Source organism: Mustela nigripes, chromosome 14 (genome assembly GCF_022355385.1).
Source record: "Mustela nigripes isolate SB6536 chromosome 14, MUSNIG.SB6536, whole genome shotgun sequence".
In the NCBI taxonomy this organism is placed as follows: Eukaryota; Metazoa; Chordata; class Mammalia; order Carnivora; family Mustelidae; genus Mustela; species Mustela nigripes.
Genome location: NC_081570.1, coordinates 40,278,621 through 40,302,433, shown reverse-complemented (window position 1 = coordinate 40,302,433; position 23,813 = coordinate 40,278,621). Strand labels below are relative to the sequence as shown.

At 37.1% G+C, this 23,813-nt stretch overlaps 1 protein-coding gene across 1 annotated transcript in view; it reads left to right on the top strand.

The window, feature by feature from the left end:
- The window catches only part of FAF1 (Fas associated factor 1), a 537,816-nt gene that overhangs the window by 114,159 nt on the left and 399,844 nt on the right, over nt 1-23,813 (top strand). Inside the window, exon 3 of the mRNA XM_059374699.1 lies at nt 11,752-11,798. Within this exon, the coding sequence (XP_059230682.1) occupies nt 11,752-11,798 (47 nt within the window). The remainder of the gene's footprint in view (nt 1-11,751; nt 11,799-23,813) is intronic.

Below are 23,813 nucleotides of genomic sequence, written 5' to 3'. Positions count from 1 at the left end.
GCAGAGAGGCAGGCAGAGAGAGAGAGAGAGAGAGAGAGAGAGAGAGAGAAGCAGGCTTCCTGTGGAGCAGGGAGCCCGATGCGGGGCTCGATCCCAGGACCCTGAGATCATGACCCGAGCCGAAGGCAGCAGCCCAAACCACTGAACCACCCAGGCGCCCCTCATTTTTTTTTTTTAATCTCAGAGTAAAAGTGGAAGATTTTGAGTAAAGGATTGATATGGTCTGACTTATATTTTAGTAGATTCATTATGGCCACTCTGATGGGAATACACTAAAGATGAGCAAGGGCAATGCAAGGAAATCAGGAGGCTCTTGCAATAATACAGGAGAGAGAAGATGGAAGCTTCATATAGCACATAGCTGTGCAATGTGATTAAATTCTGAATGTGTTTTAGCATTTTAACTGTCAGAACTTTTGAATAAATGAGAAGGAGGAAGTCAAGGATGACATCAAGAGTTTTGACTGGATGAACTGGAAGAATGATGGTGTCATTTATTGAGATAGAGACACTTTTCTATATTCTACTTAATGTATTCTTATTTTTTCTCCTCACTTCCCAGGAGGAAGGAAGTTCCTCCTTGGGGCTGCTTTGTCCATGTGTTATCCACAATACCTTAGCACATTTCTTCTTCTTTTTAAAATTAATACAGAGTAATTGCAAGCTACTTTCCTGAATTAAGTTGATTTTAGATGTTCCGTCAACCCCCAAATGGAAACAGCCATATTTAGGACTGCTACCAACAAGGAAGAGTGTTTTCCTTGTGTTGATGCTTGTAACAGAGCAGATCTGGCTTGTTAGCTTCCCTTTAATACTGGAGTATCTGCCTCCATAAATGCTTCATACTGCTAACCTTCAGACATTTCTATCTTTTTTAGGTTTTTCGCTTATAATCTGAATCTAGAAAAGGCAGATCAGTTGGCAGTTTTACCCTTTCTCTTTTTACATTCATTGATTAAAGCAGAAGGCAATAAATATACTAAGTGGAGAAGAGAGGGATGAGTAGGTCTTTATGTGATGCTAACCAAAGTCTTAAGTACCATGTTTCCTCAGGAGGGGCAAAGAACCTGGGGAAGGGAAGTAAGTGACTGTCACAGAAACCACCTTTTCTTTTTTTTAAAAAAGATTTTATTTATTTATTTGACAGAGATCACAAGTAGACAGAGAGGCAGGCAGAGAGAGGGGGGAAGCAGACTCCCTGCTGAGCAGAGCCGGATGTGGGGCTCAATCCCAGGACCCTGGGATCATGACCTGAGACAAAGGCAGAGGCTTTAACCCACGGAGCCACCCAGGCGCCCCAGAAACCACCTTTTCTAATTTTTGCTTTTAGTAAATGATATCTTGGTTGCCAGATCCTTTTGATCCTAGCTATATGGTTTTCCTAGTTTGCTCTTTGGTTTTCATTCATAGATATTAATCTGGACCCCAATCCAGACTACCTGAATTTTAATCACTGGTAGCAGGAATTTAATATATCTGTCTTTCTAGCCTAGTACAAGGCAGACATTTATGCACCAGTGGTATATAGTATGTAACAGAATAGCCTAAAACAAAAACAATATGTGATAAGGATGAATAATTATGGTGGCTAACATTTGTGGAGTACTTTTGTATTATCTCATTTAATTGTTATAACAAACAATCTTGTATATTAAGTTGGTATTATTACCTCCTGTTTGTAGATGGGGAAACTAAATCTTAGAGTACTTCATTTAACGTGGTCAAAGTCACACAGCTAATGAGCACGTGATAAAACCAGGATTTGAAAACAGATCTGCAAGACTACAGGACATAGAACATCCCATAGTTGACCCCATTAAATTATAGTAGATTATAGATCAGAGAAAACTAAATACTGAATATGAATTGTTACTGTAGGGTTCTTTTTGCTTAAAAAAATATATAAAAATTAATGTTTGTATGCCATCTCCTTTTTACACATTTTCTATTAATGACAATAGGTTATCGTAGTTGGTGAATTCCCTAAGGGCCAGTTTCACTTTTAAAAATTTGGCTAATGCATATATGTAACTGTAACTGAGATTTGTATTGAGGCTCAGATGTCTATATCTATCTCCTCCTACTTCTCTGATACTTCTATTTAATATTTTCTCTGATTTTACTTTTCCTACATACTTCTGAAATGTTGGCATTTCAGAAGTTCCATCATGAGGCTTTTCTTCACACTATTTCCTCATTTCACATAAACTTAATCCACTCTTAAGACTTCTGCAAAGACCTGGGGCACCTGGGTGGCTCAGTGGGTTAACGCCTCTGCCTTCGGCTCAGGTCATGGTTCCCGGGTCCTGGGATTGAGCCCCACATCGGGCTCTCTGCTCAGCAGGGAGCCTGTTTCCTCCTCTCTCTGCCTGCCTCTCTGCCTACTTGTGATCTCTGTCTGTCAAATAACTAAATAAAATCTTAAAAAAAAAAAAGACTTCTGCAAAGACTTTAAAAAATATGGTTTTATAACATATAACATGGAATGTATCATCTTAATTATTTTTAAGTATATAGTTCAGTAGTGTTAAATATATTCACATTGTTGTGAAACAGATCTTCAGAATGTTTTCATCCTGCCAAACTGAAACTCTAAACTCTAAATCTACAACTTTCCCTTTTCCCTCCTCCCAGCTCCTGGTAACTACTATTCTACTTTCCGTTTCTATGAATTCCACTATTCTACGTACTTCATACGAGTAGAATCATTTGGTATTTTTTATTTTTTGACATTTGCCATTTTTTGACTTATTTCACTTACCATAATGTCCTCGAAATTTATCCATGTTATAGCCTGTAATGGTATTCCTTCTTTTTAAAAGCTGAATACTATTCCATTGTATGTATACACTACATTTTCTTTATCCATTGCTGTTAATGGGCATTTGGGTTGTTTCTACCTCTTGGCTGTTGTGAATTGTGCTGCTGTGAATTTTGTTGTACAAACATGTCTCTGAATAACTTGCTTTCAGTGATTTTGGATATATACCTAGAAGTGAGACTTATGGATCTTTTGGTAGTTTAATTTTTTCCAAACACTTTTTTTTTTTTTTTTTTTTAAAGAAAGAGCATGTGGGGGTAGAGAGGGGCAAGGGAAAGGGACAGAGACATTCTTAAGCAGCCTCCATGCCAGTGTGGAACATGAAATCGGACTTGATTTCATGACCCTGAGATCACGAACTGACCCTAAATCAACAGACATTTAACTGAGCCACCAAGCACCCCTTTCCAGATATGTTTAAAGTAGATGACTCGTGACTCCAAAACTTGATATCTTGATCTCACACATTTTAGATTCTTAACAGTCTATAGGACATCTCTTTATGCATGTCCTGTATGTACTTCAAAATCAGCATGCCTAAAACTGAAGGCCTCAGATCTTACTGTTCTCACCAGCTTGTCCCTTTGCTCATGTTCTTGGGTTCATGGTATACATTCATTTATTCATTTATGTATTCAATCAATATGTTAACTCACACTGCTTAGGGATGAGGTACAGTTAGTGTTGAGGACACATCAGTGAACAAAATAAAGTCATTTGGATCTCACATTCTAGTGAGGCAAGACAGATAACAAAGAAGGAGACAAATAGGTAGAGTGTCATGGCTAGAGGAATTCTCTTTTAGATAGAACGACTAGGGAAGATCTCTCTGAGATGGCCTTTGACTAGAAACCTGACTGAAGTGAGGGGGAGAGATATGTGGGTATCTAAAGGACGGGCATTGCAGGCAGAGGGAAGAATAAGTATAAGCAGTTTAATATGGGAGCATATTTTACTTGTTTAAGAAATTGTAAGGAAATCAGATTAACTAGAGTAAGTGAACCTCAGGGAAGGAGCTGGAGCCAGCTAATGTAGTCTTTAAAGTCAGAATGAGGTCTTTGACCTTTACTCTGATAATATGGGAAGGCATTAGAGTAGGATTTTGACTTAACATTTGTAAGTACCATGCTGGCTTCTGTGTGAACATGCAGTAAGCAAGTGGGGCAAAGATAGAAGCAGGTAGATAGGTTTGGAGACCATTGAAATACCAATTCAGAGGAGGGATGGTGGTTTAGACTGGGGTGGTAATAGAAAAGATTGGTCAGATTCTACATTTTAGAGGTAGAATAAAGAATTTCTTATAGGTCAGATGTGGAATGTAAGAGAAAGGAATTGAGGATGACTATATGATTTTTGACTTGAGCTATGGAATTTTGAATAGCTTACCAGTTGTGTTGATTGGGAGGACTAGAGCAGAAGTGGCCTATTCAGTCACCCAAGCCAGAAGCCTGGGCATCAATAACTTTCTCTTTTCAGTTTGTATTTTGCAGTGCTGACCAAATGATATTCCTGAAAGGCAAATTTCAGTTGTAGCAGTTGCCTGCACATTATCTTCAGGTTAAATAAAACTTGAAATACCTGTATTTGTATTGATTCTCATAATTTAACTCTTGCTTACTTTTCCAACTAGCTCATCCTTGCTGCTTCCTGACCCAAACCTTTGCTGAAGCCGCACAAAGCTACTTTCCATTTCCGGAACAGACTTACTATAAATAAATATACAGACAGACAAAAAATACCCACCCCACCGACTGCTCTTACTCTGCTTTTTACCCCAGAAGAGCCCTGCTTTAACACTTGGTTCAAATATCACACCTTTTTCCCAGCTTTTTTTCCCTGGTATTCAAATTACTTCCATTCTTTTGCCTCCATAGAGTATCTTATATACTCCTCTATTGAAGTTTATAGTAAATGGAAGGAAGAGTCATCAGCTTTTGAATCATACAGTAGAGTACTTGAAGAAGGCTTAGGAAAGGGTTATCACAGTGATTAACATTCTTGGAAAGTAGGCATTTGAAAGAACATTTAGAAGAATTTAAATATAGTAGATTGTTGGAAATTGTCTGTTACAGATGCTTACAGAAAATCAAATAATTGTTTATGAGAAAAAATTTTTTTCCTTTCTGCTCCAGAAAGGAAGAGGAGAAAATTGTGTTAAGCATCTTTTTGAGGCCTCATTGCCTTTCCACCATAATCTCATTGTCTTTCTTTCGAACTCTACAATTTAGTGTGGACACTTAAATCTACTACTTTTGTTTCTCTGGCCTTTTACTTGCATAGCTGAGAAAGTTTCATCCCAGAATGGACCTTTTTTTTTTTTTCTTTTTTTAATATTTCATTTGATTAACATAGTACTAATGAGGTCTGTGAAATAATAGAAAAAATATATATTGGTCTCTGTCCCCCAGTTCCTGGCACAGAGATCTAAAACCTTTATAACTTCTTAAGTGGTAAGAATCTAGTATTATCTTTTGTTCTAATATTTGGTTTTTGACCTTGGTTCCTGATGTAGAACTACTAAATCCCTTGGAATTTCCTGGGTGATAGGAGTGACTTTTGTTCTATTGAGGAGAATTTTGGCACCTGGATAGCTTCAGGATGGGGGCTGATGACCAGAAAGACCAGACCATGATTAGAAGCTTGGAACTATCATTCCTACCCCCATCCTCTATGAAGGGGAGAAGGACTAGAGATTGGGTTAGTGATGGTTCATGCCTGTGGAATGAAGCCTCCTAAGAATCCCAGTAATACATGTTGGGAAACTTCTAGGTTGTTGAATACATGAGGATGTGAGGAGGGAGAGTGTGCCCAGAGAGGGCATGGAAGCTCAGCATGCCTTCCTATATGCCTTTCTCTAGGTGCCTTTCCATCTGGCTGTTCCTGAGTTATATCCTTTTATAATAAGTCAGTAATCTAATACGTAAAATGTTTTCCTGAGTTCTTTGAACCACTCTAGCAAATTAACTGAATTGAAGAGAGGATTATGGGAACAACTGATTTTTAGCCAGTAGGTCAGAAGCACAGATAACAAGTCTGGACTTGTTCTTAGCATCTGAGGGGAGTAGGCTTGTGTAACTGAGCCCTTAACTTGTGGGATCCAATGCTGTCTCTAGGTAGATAGTGTCATAATTGAGTTAAATTGTAGGACACCTAGCTGGTGTTGCAGAATTGCTTGATGTGTAGAAAACTCACACATCTGGTGTCAAGTAAAATAGTGTTGCTGGTAGTAGAGTATGAGAGTAGAGGAGACACCCAGGATAGTTTTTCATCCCCATATAAGGTAAAAGGTAAAAATTCCACAATTCATGGCTGTAGAATGATGGGCCTTTATAGAACTTCTCATTGGCTCTACTCAGGGCAAAAACACAAAGTGGGGGATAATATTGTGAATTTAGCATGGACACTTAAATCTACTTTTGTTGTTTCCTCAGTACCCAGAATTGATCTAGGTAAGTTACTAAATATGTATTGGATGGGTTGATGATATTGGAATGAGTGAATGAAATATTCAGATAAATGATTGAGATGCATGAGTGCTTTGTAAGTACAAAACAGTGTAAAGTCATTGAGACTTAAAGCAAACCAAGAAGCAGACTCTTAACTATAGAGAACAAACTGATGGTTACCAGAGGGGAGGTGGGAGGTGGATGGGTTAAATAGGTAATGGGGATTACGGAGGGCACTTGTGATGAGCACTGGTTGATGGAAATGTTAAATCACTAAGTTGTACACCAAAGCTAATATATGTTAACCAACTGAAATTTAAATAAAAACTTAAAAAAAAAGAAAAATAATTGAGAAAAAGGTGGTGTGAATCAGTTAAATTTTCTTGAAGAAAATGATTCACATCTGGGTTTGCACCTCCACTAGGCAATAATAGGTAGGCATTTCTTTCTTCATGATCCCATTGCCTTTCATATTAGTTGTTTCAATAAGTTGTTTCTATAACTGCCTGTCCTGGGAAGAACATGTCTTGTCATTTTTGTTTTCCCTTTGGTCCTAAAACACTGTGTTCAGGGAATAAAAGAATGAATGAATTTGAACTGGTAGAAAAGAGGATCAGTGTGATTGGAGGAGAGAACGTCTAGGTTTGTTGGAAGAATTCACTTGATGGCAAGAGCAGAGTTGTGAATGCTAAAATATTAATACTTTGTGGGTCCAAAGTTTATTTTTTTAGGTATTTTGAAATTATTTGACTCTGACATGCCATAGAGTAATAATTTCAAATAATTGAACAAAAGTATAATAATTTAGAAAGTATTTTTCCTATATTTTAAGTATTTTCAGGAGATGAAAAAAATGGTTAATGGACACAACAAAGCCAGTATTACTGGGTAGGCTGCGTGGCTCAGTCAGTTAAGTGTCTAACTCTTGATGTCAGCTCAGATCATGACCTCAGGGTCATGAGATGAGGCCCTACATCAGGCTCTGTGCTGGGGGTGGAGCCTGCTCAAGATTTTCTGTCTCCTTCTCTCTCTATCCCTTTCCCCTCCTTCTCTGGAGAAAAAAAAAGTAATATTTTCCTAGTTCACAGGCTTTCCAAACATGTAGTATAAGTGGAGTTGCCTATACTTTTAATTCTATCAACTAATAATATATATGATTATATATGTAATAAAAATTTATCATTTCTATTTTCATAAATTCTAAATACTTTTTCTGTTTATAAATTCTTATAACTTAAATGTATTAAATGTATTAAGTATTTAGTTTTACTGATCTGTAATAAGTAATTTGGAAATTGGCCAGGTGAGGAGGCTGCTAATAAGAATAAAGCTAATGATATGGGGCGCCTAGGTGGCTCAGTTGGTTAAGCATCTGCCTTTGGCTTAGGTCATGATCTTGGAGTTCTGGGTTGAGACTGCCCCAGTTTGGGCTCTCTGCTTAGTGGGGAGTCTGCTGCTCTTCCCACCCCCCAGCTCATGTTCTCATGCTCTCTCACTTTCTCTCGCTCTCAAATAAAGAAATCTGAAAAATAAAAAAATAAAGCTAATCATAATGCTGTGATGTATTTATTGAAGCATTACTGAAGAAACATGTGGAAAAATGCTCATCTGTTAATAAGTAATCTGTATTATACAGAGAATAATGAGTATTATAAGGATACTCCTATTTTTATACTTTTCATACTATTTCAAGAGTTAGCTGTACTTACTTTATTTTCCATGTATTTCTTAGCCTTTTATAATTTAATTTTTACTAAAACTTTAAAAAATATGTCTAATAATCTCTTCTCAGACCTCATACTATTAGACCATTTTCACATTTTTCAGTTTTGTCTAATCTTTCCTTATAATACCTTCTTTGCTCCTTCTATGACATATTCCTGGTCTTTTCCCCTCATATTTAACCCTTATATTTTTATTGTTTTGTTTTTGTCTTTAGTTTTCTCTCCTCTATTTCTTATATGTATGAATTCAACAAGACTCTTTGTCTCAACTACTCTTCACCAAAGAAGAAAGCTTATAGGGGAAAGGAATTAAAATACCTTTAGGCCTGCTTTTATTTGCCTTTAACATATATTGCTTTACTAGCTTTGAATTTTTAAATTACTTTGGCTCCATTTGGATATTACCTGAACTGCTTATAGTAAAATTAATTGTTGAATATATTTTTGTCCTTGCCAGAAGGCAAGCTATGTTAAGTCCATTCGTCTATCTCCATTGCCTAGCCTAGAGCTTGGTATGTAGTTGGCCATTAATACATATTTGTTAAGTAAACAAATGATTCCTGCTGTCACTTTGAAGTTAACATGTTCAAAATTGAACTCATCTGAAAATTTCCTTTGCTCCTATATCCACTTACTGTTTGATGTCCAGATCAAATGCTATCTCTTTTCTGAGACTCTCCTTAATCCTCCCAAAAATCTCTCTCCTTATTCTAGATTCCTTTTAGCAAATAATACTTTTATTGTACCTTCATTCTGGATTACATTTTACATATTTATGTACAAAATAGGTTGAGGTCAAGGACTAACTTTCTACCCAAAAACAAATACATTATTTAAAATGATCCTAAGGTCTTAGAAAACGAAAGTGGAGGTGTGTCACTGATCCTTCTGCGTAGTGTTGCCCTCTACCCCATCTTGCTACTTCTCACTTCTCTTTCAGTCTTTTTTTTTTTTTTTAAAGGTTTATTTATTTATTTGAGAGAGATAGGGAGAGAGGGAATATGTGTGCATCTGCAGGAGCAGGGGGAGGGGCAGAGGGAGAGAATCTTCAAGCAGACTCCCTGCTGAGCATGGAGTCCTTCATGGAGCTTGACTCCACAACCCTGAGATCATGACCTGAGCCAAAACTGAGAGTCGGTTGCTCAGTTGACTGAGCCACGCAGGCACCCCCATTTATCCTACAGTCTTAATTGAGACATGATTTCATCTAAGAAGCTTTCTGAGCCTTGGTCAGGTGTTGACTATGTGGCTTTTTTTTTGTATTTGTTTTTTGAAGATTTATTTATTTTTACTTTAGAGAGAGAGTGTGTGTGGGAAGGGGCAGAGGGAGATGGGAAAGAGAATCCTCAAGCAGACTCTCACTGCTGAGCACAGAGCCCAACCTGGGGCCTGATTCCAGGACCCTAGATCACGATATGAGCTGAAATCAAGGGTAAGTTGCTCAACTGACTCAGTCAAACGGGCATCCCTGTTTTTGTTTTTTGGTACTCCTCCAGCTCATTAATTTAACAAATAAGTATTGGGTGTCATTTAATGCTTGTGCTGCGCTAGGCAACTGGGATAAAGTAATGAACAAAATTACTATTATCTTGTCTGTCACATAGCCTACAGATATAAAACAAGTATTCATCAAATAAGTAATTGTTAGGAAAAGCACACTGTTCTATGTGAGAGTAAGCCTATATAGATGGGGGGTTAAGAAGAATTTTTTGAAAAAGTGTATCTAACAAACTTCAGTTATGATTAAGATTTAGCCAGACAAGAAATGGGGAAAAGTCATTTCAAACAAACATACTATCTTCAAAAGACCTAAGAAAAATTGAATTTGATGCTTTTGAGAACACAAAGATAGGCCCATTTTGGCTAAGGAAATAGTATTACCTCATTATACAGATGAGGAAACTGAGACTCAAAAGGGGTTCAGTGAGTGTAGAATGTATTAAGGTCATAAAATTTGTAAGTTTTCTAGGTTCAAATTTTGGACTTTGTAAATCCTTAGTATTCTTTCCATTATACCTTGAGTTCCCGAGTGAAAATTTGAACAAAATCTTTCCAAACTCTGGCATTTTGTTTCTTTTCCAACACCATAGAAAATTCTTTCACTATTTTCTGTTTTTTAGCAAAGGAAATATTTCTGTGTGGAGCCATTGCTGTCAAAAGAAGAGATAATTGACCTGGAAGTAGGCAGAGATGCTTCCATTGAATTTGTGGCTTTGAAAACTCATTTTAGTATTTGCTTGACTCAGGATTTATGAGCCTCCAGGTTGTCAGGGGTCTATAGAATCCACTGTCTGTATTAATCTGTATTTTGCCAGTGGAGCATTACAGCTCTCAAAATTCATAGCAAGCATCTTACATTCTACTTTATTTCCATTCAACAGAATAACATTGTAAACTTGACCCACTTCTGACAAATAATTTAAGTTAATGTTTCCAAAATACACAAACTCCTTTTGGGAATTGATTTCTAGGCAGCTGATAAAACACTGAAGCGTTATTCCCCCCCACCCTTTTTTCCCCTATTTCATTTTGATGTGGACTTAGATGGGCAAGGGAAGGGAAGTTGTTATGACGCAGAGGCAAAGTTGGAAACGCCAAGGTTTTTCCTCCAGGGAATGTTTGTTACCCTGCAGTGAACTGCCTGCAATCCAGGATGTCACAGCGTGCTTGCTCAGTAGCCTGCCAAAATGCCCATATCATGTCAGTACTATGCTATGTTCCAAGTAACTGGAGACTAGCTAGCTTAGAGACCGACTTCAGGAATGTTTTATATGAGGAAACCAAGTGATATTCCTGTTTCCTTTGTAACCTGGTACAGTCATGGTATTTTGTTTATCAGAGAATTTTTGCTTTTGTGTTTTTTCCTTCTAAATGTTCTTTAGTAAGAATAATTATAACATAAAAGACTGATTTTATTTCTTGAGTCCATTTTTTTCATTTGTGATTTTGTATCTTACTCCTCTCAATCTGAAGAAGAAAATAAGTTAAAAAAACTTTAAGGTACTTATTTTACTTGTTCTGGCATTCTTAAACATTGGTTTTTGTTGGGGCACCTGGGTGGCTCAGTGGGTTAAGCCTCTGCCTTCGGCACAGGTCATGATCTCAGGATCCTGGGTTAGAGTCTCTGCTCAGCGGGGAGCCTGCTTCCCCCTGCCTCTATGCCTACTTGTGTTCTCTCTCTCTGTGTCAAATAAATAAATAAGTAATCTTAAAAAAACAAAACAAAACAAAAAATTGGTTTTTGTGGGTGTTTTGCTTGAATAAAGACTGTGGAAGTAAGCTTTTTATGACTCAAGATTTGGGGATATTATATGCCAAATGCATGTTTTTTGTTTTGTTTTGTTTTGCTTTGCTTTTTTTTAGTTTCCCAAAATACGGTGTTATCATAGTAAGTAGAGAAATTTTTTAGAGAATATTTTGTATTATTAAGAAATCATTTAGTGTTTTGTTTAAATTTTATTTTATTTTTAAAGATTATATATATTTGACAGAACAAGAATGCATGAGCAGGGGGAGCAGTAGAAGGAGAGGCAGAAGCAGGCTTCCTGCTGAGCCGGGAGCCAGATGAGGGACTCCTGGGATCATCACCTGAGCTGAAGGCAGACACTTAACCATCTGAGCCACCCTGGTGCTCCTAAATTTTATTTTTCAAAGTATACTTGTTTTCCTGTACAGTGTTCTCCACCCCACGTGTACCTGAGCATTTTTCTGTTTTTTTTTTTTTTTTTTTTTAATGGCTTTCTTTGTTTTTTGTTTGCAGGCAGCTATCAATGGTGTAATACCCCAGGAAAATGGCATTCTACAAAGGTATGTTATAAGTTGCTTAATAGTAGGATGAGAATTTAGCCAAGCAAAAAAGAGACAGTTGTTAATTTTTTTGTTTAACTTTTTGATAGAGCTTTTGATCTTTGGTGTAGAAGCTCATTAATATAGTTACTGTTCTTTCAGACAATTTTATTATATCAGTTTCCTAAAGTTTCCAACTTTTAACTCTATAATGTTATTTCAGAATGAGTGGTACTATTTTAATGGTGGTTTTATTTTATTTATAAAAAAGCTTTTCAAGGGATCTTCTAATTCATAAAATGGAAGGAACTGAATCTCAGTATTCTAGAGCATGGTTATTATCTACCTATCCAGGCGTTCTCTCCAACCTTGCTACAGTCTTTTTCTCTTCACTTTTGGTTTCTAAATTAAGTTCATGTTAATTTGCAACAATTTGAATAAGTCCTTAATTTATGAAACTTCCCAAAGCACTGAACTATTTCACTTGAAGAATGCATTGTTAACATGTGGAATGGTCTGAATGGTTTTGTGTCATTGCCAGAGGGTAAAATTGGAAGATGATGCCAAGAGAACTATAAGATACAAAATCATTCCTTAGATTAGAAATAATTTTTCATAAGTTTTCTTCCCTTAAAATTAGAGACTGGTTTGGATTAAAAGAGGACGCAATAGAGTCATAGGAGGTAAAACCATTCTCCCTTCCAAGTATAGTTTAATTACTTGATTTCCCTCCCTCTTGTGTCAATTCAAACTTTGGCTTGAATTTCGGTGGCTAGGATTTCTAAATCACTGAAGCATGATCTGCTAAGTGCAGATGAGGCAAACAGAAACAGCAGACTAGGAATGAGATTGTTTTGGAGAAGAAGAAGAGTGCTGTTGCAAAACCATCAGAAAATACACCATGAGCTGCAAAATGTGCTATACTTTATAGGAAACTGTGTATATTTAGAAAGGAAGCAAATTCTGTTTGGTGCTTGTACTACCCTTAGTAATTAATAGACCTGTTCCCCACCATTTTTAAAAAACCGTCAGAAAGAATTTCATCCAGAGTAAATGTGGCCGATTTCCAGAGTCTGTACCAATTTTTTTGTTGTTGTTGTTCAAAAGCATTCAGTTTTACTGAAACCCTTATCTAGAAAGCAAACCAGCTGATTATAGGAACTTCTTTTATGGTCATTTTATTTTCCCTTGGTTTAGAAAGTTTTAGACTTCTAAATATGGTTCCAGTTTTATTTATTTTTTTTTAAAGATTTTATTCATTTATTTGACAGAGATCACAAGTAGGCAGAAAGGCAGGCAGAGAGAGAGAGGAGGAAGCAGGCTCCCTGCTGAGCAGAGAGTCCGATGTGGGGTTTGATCCCAGGACCCTGAAATCATGACCTGAGCCAAAGGCAGAGGCTTTAACCCACTGAGCCACCCAGGCGCCCCACCAGTTTTATTCTTGAGCAAATTTTATTCCACCTTCTGTGCCAAAATTTTTGCTTATTAAACCCTTGTGGATTCAGCTCTGGGTTCTGAGTACATATTGGATATATCTTAAAATTAACAATGTTTTGCTCTGGGTGAACTGTAGAAATTTCCTTATCCCATCTCTCCTGTCACTGATGATACTTTTTGCTTAATATTTAAAAGTAGAGATTCAGCACTAAATTGATTTCTAATACTATAAAATTTGGAGTTTAACATTCATTAGAAAGTGGTTTTGTTTGCTTATTTAAAAGAATGAATCATATATGCACAGAAGAAAATCAGTTTTATCTAGCAATAGTCTTCAACTCTCTCCCTTTCTAACTTTGTTCTTTAGCTTTGAAATTACTGTGGAATTGACATAACTAAAAATTCCTCTTGTATATCTCCTAACCAGAGGAAAATGAAAGAGGGTTCTTTGTTGCTTTCTCATTGGCTTACCACTGAAAGTGGAAGATAGGAATGGTATATGTAAGTAGTTAAACTGGTTTTTGTTTTGTATGTTTGACTTCTATTGTGTAGTCTGTGAATACAGCTGACTCTTAATTTGTCAGTTCATACTTCAACAGAGGAAAAAGCTACCAAAAAGATTTTTTTAAATATGAATTATTTTTGGAGGGAGAAGAACCCAGTCCCTGTGCTTTATAGCTGTTCTTGAAATCACATTTTTTTGTGTGAATTCAAAAGTGGGAATATGGTTTTTAATGTACCCATAAAGTTCAAAGTAAAGAAACTAACATTTTAAAAAGTGCTTAAGGCACTGTGCTAGGTAATTGATTTATTTTTCATTATTTAATACTTATTATAACTTTAAGAGATTCATATTTCATAGTGAGGAAACGGAAGGTTAGAGAGTTTACATAGATTTGCCCAAGTTCACAAATGTAGTAGGTGGTGAAGTCTGGTTTGTCTCATTTTAAAAGCCATGCATTTTTTGATACAACTCTGCCCTATTCTAGGTCAGCAAACTCACCATGCCATGTCTTTTTTTTTTTTTTTTAAGATTTTTTTCATTTGGGCAAAAAAGTTGGAATTTAATATGTGTATAAGATCTTTCTCCCATAGCTTTGTTTTTACAGTTACTATTTTAGTTGTAAGCAAGTAAAGGCAGATATTATTATCCCTCACTTTACAGGTAGAATAAGGCATGAAGTGACTTGGCCCAGATGATACAGCATGATGTTGATGGAGTCAGGATATAAGCAAGTCTTCTGCCTCATCCTCCAAGGCTTATTTCACTAGACAATATACTGCTAATACAACATATTTATAAACTGTGTGACTTATGCTGTCATAAATGTAAGCCATTCAGTCATGAAACATCAAATGTGTGCATGTTTATTTACTACATCTTGGTGTAATATTTTATTTATTAGCATGTTGTCCAGAGCCTTTTTAAACATTATTTTTGGAGATAGTTATTATTAGAAGGAAGTGCTAATATATTACTTGTGTTAGTAGACAGCATAGGCTATATTTTCTAAAAATGTTATGAATCAGTAGTGTAATTTTCCTCATTGACTAAGTGGGTAGTATTTGTCAACTCACAATTTTTTGACTCAGACACATATTCTGTATGTTTCTTTGTCTGTTGTTTAATTCATTGAGGAAACCTTGAGAAGACTAGGCATTTTTCTAATTATTCACGGTTAACATTTTCAGAATATATAATGCTGAGGTTTTTGATATAGAAAATATCCATTTTAGCCAATTAGTTTCTATTTATTGTCTTCTCTGGTGCTCATTTAAAAATCTGATTTTTTTCTAAAGACAAATTTATCTTTAAAACACATGCATGTTTTTGTTTTGTTGTTTTTGTACCTAGAAATTTTACCTTGGGATGGATTTTTAAAAATTGAAATAAACATGTACAAAGTTCTGCTTACTTTGCTTTGTTCATTGCCTTCCAAGGATGTGTGTGATTTATAGAGTGAGGTTGAGTAAGGATAAAAACACTCCTTTAGTTGAGATTTAGATCTAAAATTGATTTCTTCATAGCATTCCCCTTACCAATCAGTGTCTTTTTTTTTTTTTAATTATTGATTAACTAGAAGAGTGAGTATATCAGATTATAGAATGGTGTCTTAATAGATGAAAAGTCTTAAAAATACTTTTTTTTGAATCAGCAATTTTGGATGTCTTTGTATTCTATGGATACCGTTGAACATTAGTCAGAATTGATAGGATCATCTCTCCCCCCCCTTTCTCTCTGTCTCTCTTTTAATATTGCTAGTGAAAAACTCTAATGCAAATTCATCATTTTAAATTATTTTTATTTTTATTTTTAAAGATTTTATTCATTTATTTGACAGAGAGAGACACAGTGACAAAGGGAACACAAGCAGGGAGTGTGGGAGAGGGAGAAGCAGGCTTACCGCTGAGCAGGGAGCCTGATGCAGGGGCTCAATCCCAGGACCCTGGGATCATGACCTGAGCCGAAGGCAGACGCTTAACGACTGAGCCACCCAGGCACCCTCATTATTTTTTATTGATCTTGAAATAGAGTAATTAATAGCCAATACGAAAATTCTCAAATGAGAACTTTAAAAAAAATTCTCTTGGGCTGACAACACATCAGATAGCCTGCTGTGATTAGAAATTGTACTATCTCCTAGAGTTAGGGTTTGGTAAAGAAAAAAAAAGCACACTAGGGTGTTTCAAACACAGGGAATTTCATACGGGGAATCAGTTCCAGAAATGTGGAGCAGGTTGAAAGTACAAAAAGCAAATACTAAGATAATTCAGATAATGATATCAGGAAACAGCTGGACCAGCAGGCCCACTTGTGGGTGGGGTGGTCCTGCTAGGCTTGAGGAAAGGAGTGTAGGGCAAGAGCAGATTTAACAGCTGCAGTATCCTCTGAGTAGGGTGGGCACAGCCAGAACTGTGTGGACTGGGTCCAGAGTATTCCAGGAAGTCTGCTCTAGGACTGGTCTGTCTGGGAGAGCCCCCTGCTAACCACTAAAGGGCACAAAGTTGGGGTGCCTGGATGGCTCTGTCATTAAGCACCTGCTTTTGGCTCAGGTCATGATTCCAGGGTCCTGGGATTAAGTCCCAGATCTGGCTCCCTGCTCAGCAGGAAGCCTGCTTCTCTCTCTCCTACTCCCCCTGCTGTGTTCCTTCTCTCGCTGTGTGCCTCTTTGTCAAATAAATAAATAAGGTCTTTAAAAAAAATAAAAAATAAAGGGCACAAAGTCACTCATAATATTAGAGGGAAAAAGGAAAGTGATTGAAGAAATAGAAGTTAACAGGACTTGGAAGCCCTGAGAACGGCCCTAGCAATTTGACCATAGACATAAGAGAAAGAAGTCCTGCTCAGCTGATCATGGTACCTCTGCAAGATGCAGAGGCTAGTTTTGAAGTATTGAAAGAAGCTAGAAGCTAACACCAGTGGCTGATGCTAAAACAAAGTGGGTGTCATTGTTACAGCATGGTCACTGCTAAGTCACTGGTGTAGATAAGATCAATGTGTAGGGCTCCTGGGTGGCTCAGGTCATCTCAGGTCCTGAGTTGGAGGCCCGCATTGGGCTCTCTGCTTAGCTGGGAGCCTGTTCTCCCCTCTCTCTGCCTGCCTCTCTGCCTACTTGTGATCTCTCTTTCTGCCAAATAAATAAATAAAATCTTAAAATGAAAAAAAAAAATCAGTGTGCAAAACTCTAACAAAATTTTGTGTGTATCTGTGCACATACTTGTGTGTTGCTGCATTTTTGTTACTATTACTGGTTATAAGGCCTTGATTAATATTTACCAGTTTCTTCTTCCACTCTTTATATTCCCTCTGCTAGCACCTCAGATAGTCAAGGTTCTTTACTTGGTGGGTCATCTCAAACATTTATTCTTAAAATCCTCAGTGGACCTGTCTTTTTAAAATTGGTTATAGTTTTCTACTAACTCATATTATTGGACATGCCCCAGAAAATAGTCCATTGTATAGCAGCACCCCAGTTTTTTCTTGGTAATCAGGACCTCCCACCTCACTTCATACCCCCTTATTTTGCTAGTTGATTCAGTAATATGAAGAGTACAAAATGGCCAAGTGGCACTCTCAGGTTGTAGTTCTGTGCAAGTATTGTGGAAATACTACATTCTTTGGAACTGTGATCTTTGAACCACCAGAACCCAAAGTAGCAGGAAGCAAAAATTCTGTTATTAGGTGTAATAAAAGAAACCACTACTAACACTCAATTCTTACACCCATATTTTCTGGCAATATGAGAAATATCACTGTGTTTTAGTCACTGATACAAAGCATATACTATGTGTTTTAAGGTGGAGACCCAAGTTTTGAGTATGTTGTCTCCCAACTGTCTTCAGCAGGACATTTCACTGTTCTGACAAGCTAGATACTTCTGGGTAACAGCATATATGAATGATACCAGCACTACTTTTGCTGTGAAATGAGTTCCTTGGTTAGAATTAGTGTTGTGTGGGGAAGCCTTAGATCAATAAGGTATTCCCTCAAAATATGAAGGGTGGTTGGGGCACCTGGGTGGCTCAGTGGGTTAAGCCTCTGCCTTCGGCTCGGGTCATGATCCCAGGGTCCTGGGATCGAGCCTCACGTTGGGCTCTCTGCTTGGCGGGGAACCTGCTTCCCTTCCTCTCTCTGCCTGCTTCTCTGCCTACTTGTGATCTCTGTCTGTCAAATGAATGGATAAAATCTTTTAAAAAAAAATATGAATGGTGGTAAAAGTATTGCTGTCAGGGAAGTCAATCAAGTCCACATCCAGAACAGTGTCTTTTTAAAGGGAGAACATATTGCTTCCTCCTCCATGATAGAAATGATCCATTACCAGATCTCAAAGGAATGATGCCATATTGGCTCAGTTAGTTTCTCTTGTTTGCAGTTTTCAGACAATTTCCCTAGTCAGAGTTATACTTGGTAAGGGGAAATTGATGTTGTACCTATGTCTAATCTCCACTCCTCTTGGCATGGCCTCATTATCTAGTAATGCATGGAACAACCCTAGGGTATTAAGGGAGAAAAACTGACTTACATCAACAGAACAATGTCATCTTACTCACACTGGGAGCCATTCCCCATCCCCCCACCCCCGCCAGTGGGTAGTAGGCAGTATTCCCCTCAGAAACATATATTCACGTTTAGTGTCATTCTGAAAGTTCTGTTTTCATATCTTTACCCCAGATTTCCTTGCCACCTAATTTTTCTTTTATTCATTCCAAGTCCCGATCAGCTGGCCAACCTATTATCCATTGTCCTTGGTTGAGTATAGATTTGTACCTCAGGTAATCACTCTTTCTAAAAAATGTCAACCTGTGGTACAATCCCAAGTGCTCCCCACTAGAAGGCTTTTCTTTCACTACTGTCTTTCTGGGATAACTTTGGGGGCTGTAATGCTTCAGCAATTTGGTTTTTTTGGTTGGTATGAGCATGTATATTATACAGCTATTTTTTTTTCCTTTCCCAGTCCAAATCTTTTCTTCCTCATTTAACTTGGTTATCTCTTATTATTGATGGGAAGTATAAGATACAGCAGCTGGCCTTTTACCTTGACTTGCTTGTAATCATTAGACCCCAGAAACCTCACCATGCTGGCAGGTTCTCCCCTGCATTTTTGAGGCATGTATCTTCTAATCTCTATCATAAATGTGTCTTAACAAAGCATTCAAATACTTGCTACTTTTCTCTTCAGGATTTGTTCACATTGTTATCAATGTAATGTTTTTTTCTGTGGAATGTCTGGGTGATCAAGATCTCTCCAGGCTAGATTGATAATGCTAGAGGAGAGTTGACATAATCTTCTGAAAAGGACAGTGAAGGTATTTTGTTTACCCTGCTGGGTAAAAAGTAAAATGCTTATCTTGGTGATTGCAAATTAATATAGAGTAAAAAAGTATATGCAAGATCAGTTGCTTCTTGCTACAAATCAATCTTTCCTACATAGTAACCCTAACTCCATGGATTAGGAAGCAAATATGGGATGTCTGCGAGTTACTGAGTATGTCTCTTTCAATTATGCATTCAGAATCCGGAGAAGTTGTTGCAGGGTCGGTTCACAGATTGTTTCAACATGGTATGAGTGGATTTCAGCCCAAACTTCCTTTACCACCATTATCTTCCATTTTTATATCCCCAGGAATTAGTATCAGTTTAGAGTTAGCATGTAGTAATCCCATAAAAATTTAGATATTTTCCTTTTATCATTACACAAACACCCTAATAAATGGCTACAGGCCCATTAGGAGAAGTCTTAGAGGAAAATTTCTGATACATACATGTGGCTCTGTTGCATTGTGCTTGTGGGAATCAGGGACTTTATGTCTGTGAAACAATTTGTGTTTGGAAACTGGGAGTGAGTATGAGTCTCTGCTGCAGTTACAGACATTAGGTTTTAGGCTATCAGATCTAGGATTTCTGATGTTTTTAGATCAAGTAGTATTTTAGTCAGTTGACTTTTAATTTGCTTCCTTAGAAATAATCGTGTTCTGGGGCGCCTGGGTGACTTGATTGGTTAAGTGTCCTACTTTTGATTTTAGGCTCAGATTGTGATCTCTCAGGATTATGAGATTGAGCCCTCTTGGGGCTGGGCATGGAGCCTGTTTAGGATTCTCTCTTTCTCCCCCACCACGCTTGTGCATGCTCTCTCAGGGTTGGGGGTGGGGGAATAATAATCATAATAATCCCGTTCAGTTAAACACCTCTAAAGATCTCTGAAGGTTGAAATCTTCTGATTGCCACGTCTTGTCTATGCTGTCCATTAACATAATTGCTCCCACCTTTTTCTTACTAAATTCTGCCATTTGAACTGAGCACTTTGGGATCTCATACTCATTAAGGAAACTTACTCCGTGTCATCTCCTCAACCTATGGAAGACAGCCACTACAGTTTTTCAAGAATGCAGACTTTCCCTTACTACTGTATTTCTTAATGCTTTAGTGCAGTGTCCTCTGGGACCTCATGGATGATGTAGTAGGAGGATGTATGTATGTTTAGATTGTACATGGAAATCCACTTGAGCATTCTTATTTTTCTAAGCATCAGGATTTCTTCTACATTTTGCCAGGAAAGTTTGGGCATTTCATCCTCATTAAATTTAGACTCCTTTGGGACTTAAGCTTCATTCAGTCAACAAGCATATTATTAGAGGACTTACAGCTGCTTAAGCAAACATGTTATATTTGGCCCTATCCAAACTCTTTTGGTCAAATTCACTTCAAATTGATTTCCTTACCTATTCCCTAGTTTTTTGATGTATCCAAATCTTATAATTTTGGATATAAGCCTTCTCTCAGTTAAGACATTGTACTTATTCTCTTGGAGCATGCCTAGATCTAATTTTAGACGTAGTAAGGAATGGTGGGGGTAGGTTTTGACAATAGGCATCCCTTTTCAAAGGCAGCAGTCTCAAGTAAGAGCATTGCCAGTTTTCAAGCAAGAGGAGACTAACCTCAGTCATGAGAGGGGGAGTTGTTTGTCTTTACAAAAAAGGCTGGGAGAGACTCTGAGTTCAAGTTTGTAACCTTCTTCTGAATCTACTCGGGTATCCCTATTCCACATTTTAGGGTCCCACTCTTTCTAAAACAGTGTTGTAATATTCACAAAAGAAACTTAGAAAGTACATGTACTCAGCTTCCACTGTAGTTATTTAAGCTGCAAAATTAAATTTTGTGTGTGATTCTCAGTAGGATCATACCCGGAGGATGGGAAATAATAAAGTGCTACTTCAAAAGCTTTAGCTTTCTTGTCATGGCTTGAACTGAACGTTAATAGCCCTAAGTGTGTCATTTTCTTCTGTTTAAGCTTTCCATTAGAGTCAGAAGCAGCCAGCTCAAAGTCTTTATTTTGTCATTATTGCCACTATAATCTATAATGGCCAAATCAAATAATCATTTGTCCCTTTAGGCACTTGTTTTAATAGGTATATGATCATAATGAACCATAAGTGATAATTTAATCATAAGTGATAATTTAATCATTATGCCAGTGCATGCTCACTAGTATCCCATTTTCCACTGCCATGGAGCTCATCAGTATATTGAAGGTCAAGGACACAATCAAACCAGTAACTGAATCCCATTTCTGGGACACCTCCATTACCAATAAATAAATAAATAAATAAATAAATAAATATCGGGTATTTCAAGTTTAATGTAGAATTGGTTACACAGGTGTGGAGAACTAAATGAGCAATAAAGTAAAACTGAAGTAACCTATATACAGTAACTGCTTCAGGAAGTTACCACTCTCAGGTCTTGGTCAAGGGATTAACAGAACTTTCAAGCTCTGAGGAGCCTGTTAGACCCAAGTTAGGATCAGGTAGCTGTGGAATGCACACTATCTAGCTGCTATTGGTGTCTGAGGGGTTGTCAGAAATCTGGTTATATGAATGCTGAGAAAAGCCAGGAGACTAAAAGCTATAGGATGATACTGATAGAAATATATGCAAATAAGGAAGAAGGAAGGCTTTCGTTCTCTCTTCCTAACAAATGATCTCTATCTAGTATCCCCTATTTACAGAATCTATTGGGGAAACATACACCAAAGGACAAATAGAATTTTGCAGAATGCTAGAATAGACAATAGAAGGATGAATTTTGAGAAATTAAGAGAAATTAAGAAAACAGTAAGTCAGGGACCAGCCTGTTAATGTTAGCTATTTTTCCGAGATTCCTAGAAGTTGTGACAAAATTAGAGATATGAAATATCATTGTACAGATTCTCTTCATAGGTACTTCAACAGTGGATTCCAACAGTGATATTCTTTCCTGCTTTGGATATTTTCTTTTCTATGTCTTACTTCTAAGATTACTTTTCTTGAATCTAACAACTGGGAGAAAGTGTAGATTTTTGCCTTTGGATCAGTGATTACTAGAGTATCTGAACTCTCATCATTATTACCTACAATGAGAAATATTTGGAATCCAAAACGCACATATGCAAATATTTATCAGAATCAAAAGTTTTGGGAAACAATACTTGGTTCTAACTATTAAGTGCCATGTACTAATCATTTGTATCCTATCCTATCCTGTCCTATTGTTTAAAAGACAAGCACAATGCACAAAATCAATTTTGTAATCTAAATTTGGTAAACACTAATCAGAGCAAAAGTGTGAAGTAAATGTAAATATTTTCTTCTGAGTTTTCATAAGACTAGTACTTACTTGTGGGTTTTTGGTCGTTCTTGTTTTTGTTGTTCCTGTGCAGATTTCCAATCTGTTGTTTTTTCCCTTAAATTTAGAGTGAGAAAAAAGATGTTTTAGAACTGAGCTTGTAGTTTTGGTGGTGGTGGAACATAACGTGCAATAATGACGTTTCAATGGAAGCATTCTTTATGTTCTTTTCTTCTTTACTTCTCCCTATGAGGGGAAAAAGAAGTGACTATATATGATAAACTAAGTGAGAAAAAAATCAAATTCTTTAATAATTATTCCTTTACTCACTGGTTTGTTAAATATTTAAGCATTTTCTCTGTAAAATCTTGAGCTCCAGGCAGAGGATACAGCCGTTAAATGAACAAATGTGAACTTTGCCCTTCTGGAACTTCTATTCTCTGGGGGGGTCTTAAATGTCAAATGATTAATATCAATTATAATTGGTAGTGTTGAGGAATTAGAGCCAGTCTGAGGTAGTAAAACATGCTCTGAGTTGAAAAACATTAAATCTGAGATATGAAGGCTAAATATAATTAGCTAGAAGAAAGATGGATATTGGGATGAGATGGGAAAGAAAGAACATGCTTAGAAGGAATAATCTGTGTTCCCCTATGAAATGAGAAGGATCAAGGTGAGACAGAAGAAATGAAAGGCTGTTGTGGCTGTTAACATAAAGAGATTGGAGATAGCCTAGCACAAGCTAAGGCTGGGGAGGTAGATAGGATTTGGATCATATAGGGACTTATACACCTCTTTAGCTCTGTATGAAGAGCAGAGGGGAATATTGAAGAAAATGACATGAAGACATTTCTATAATTTCATTTTTGTGATGGTGAGGAATGACATGCAAGGGAGCAAGGGAACAATCATTAGTTAGGAGGCTATTGTATCTGCCTGTGCAAGAGGTGCTTGTGGCATGTGGTAGTGTGTCAGCTTCAGAGGGGAAAGGTGGATAACTTAACTAAAAGATTTTTAGATGGTAAAATTGAAAGGACTGACTAGATATGGGAGTTGTGAGAGAAGAAGTTATCAAGGATAATGGCCAGCAGTTTCTGGCTTGGATAGCTGATACGAGGAATAATGGAGGGAGGATCATGCTTGGGGAGACATAAATGAGTTAAACTTTGGAGAGTTTGAGTTTGAGATCTTACCAGGTACCAGGCAGTGTGCTAAGCTTTTCTTGCATTTATCTGACTTAATCCCTACAAGTATAATTAATTTTCCCTTTTAACAAATGAGATAACTATTAAGTGGGCAGAACAAAGATTGTATTTTTATTTTTTAAGATTTCAACATGTTTAAGTGTCATTGAGAAGAATCTAGAAGAGAAGGTGATGTTGAAGATACTGGAAAGGAAAAGTATGCCATAATGTAAAGCTAATTAGAAGATGGTTTTAGATAGAATGATGTTGCCCCTGTTTTACAGAAAGAGAAAAAGAGTTGCTGGTTAGTTG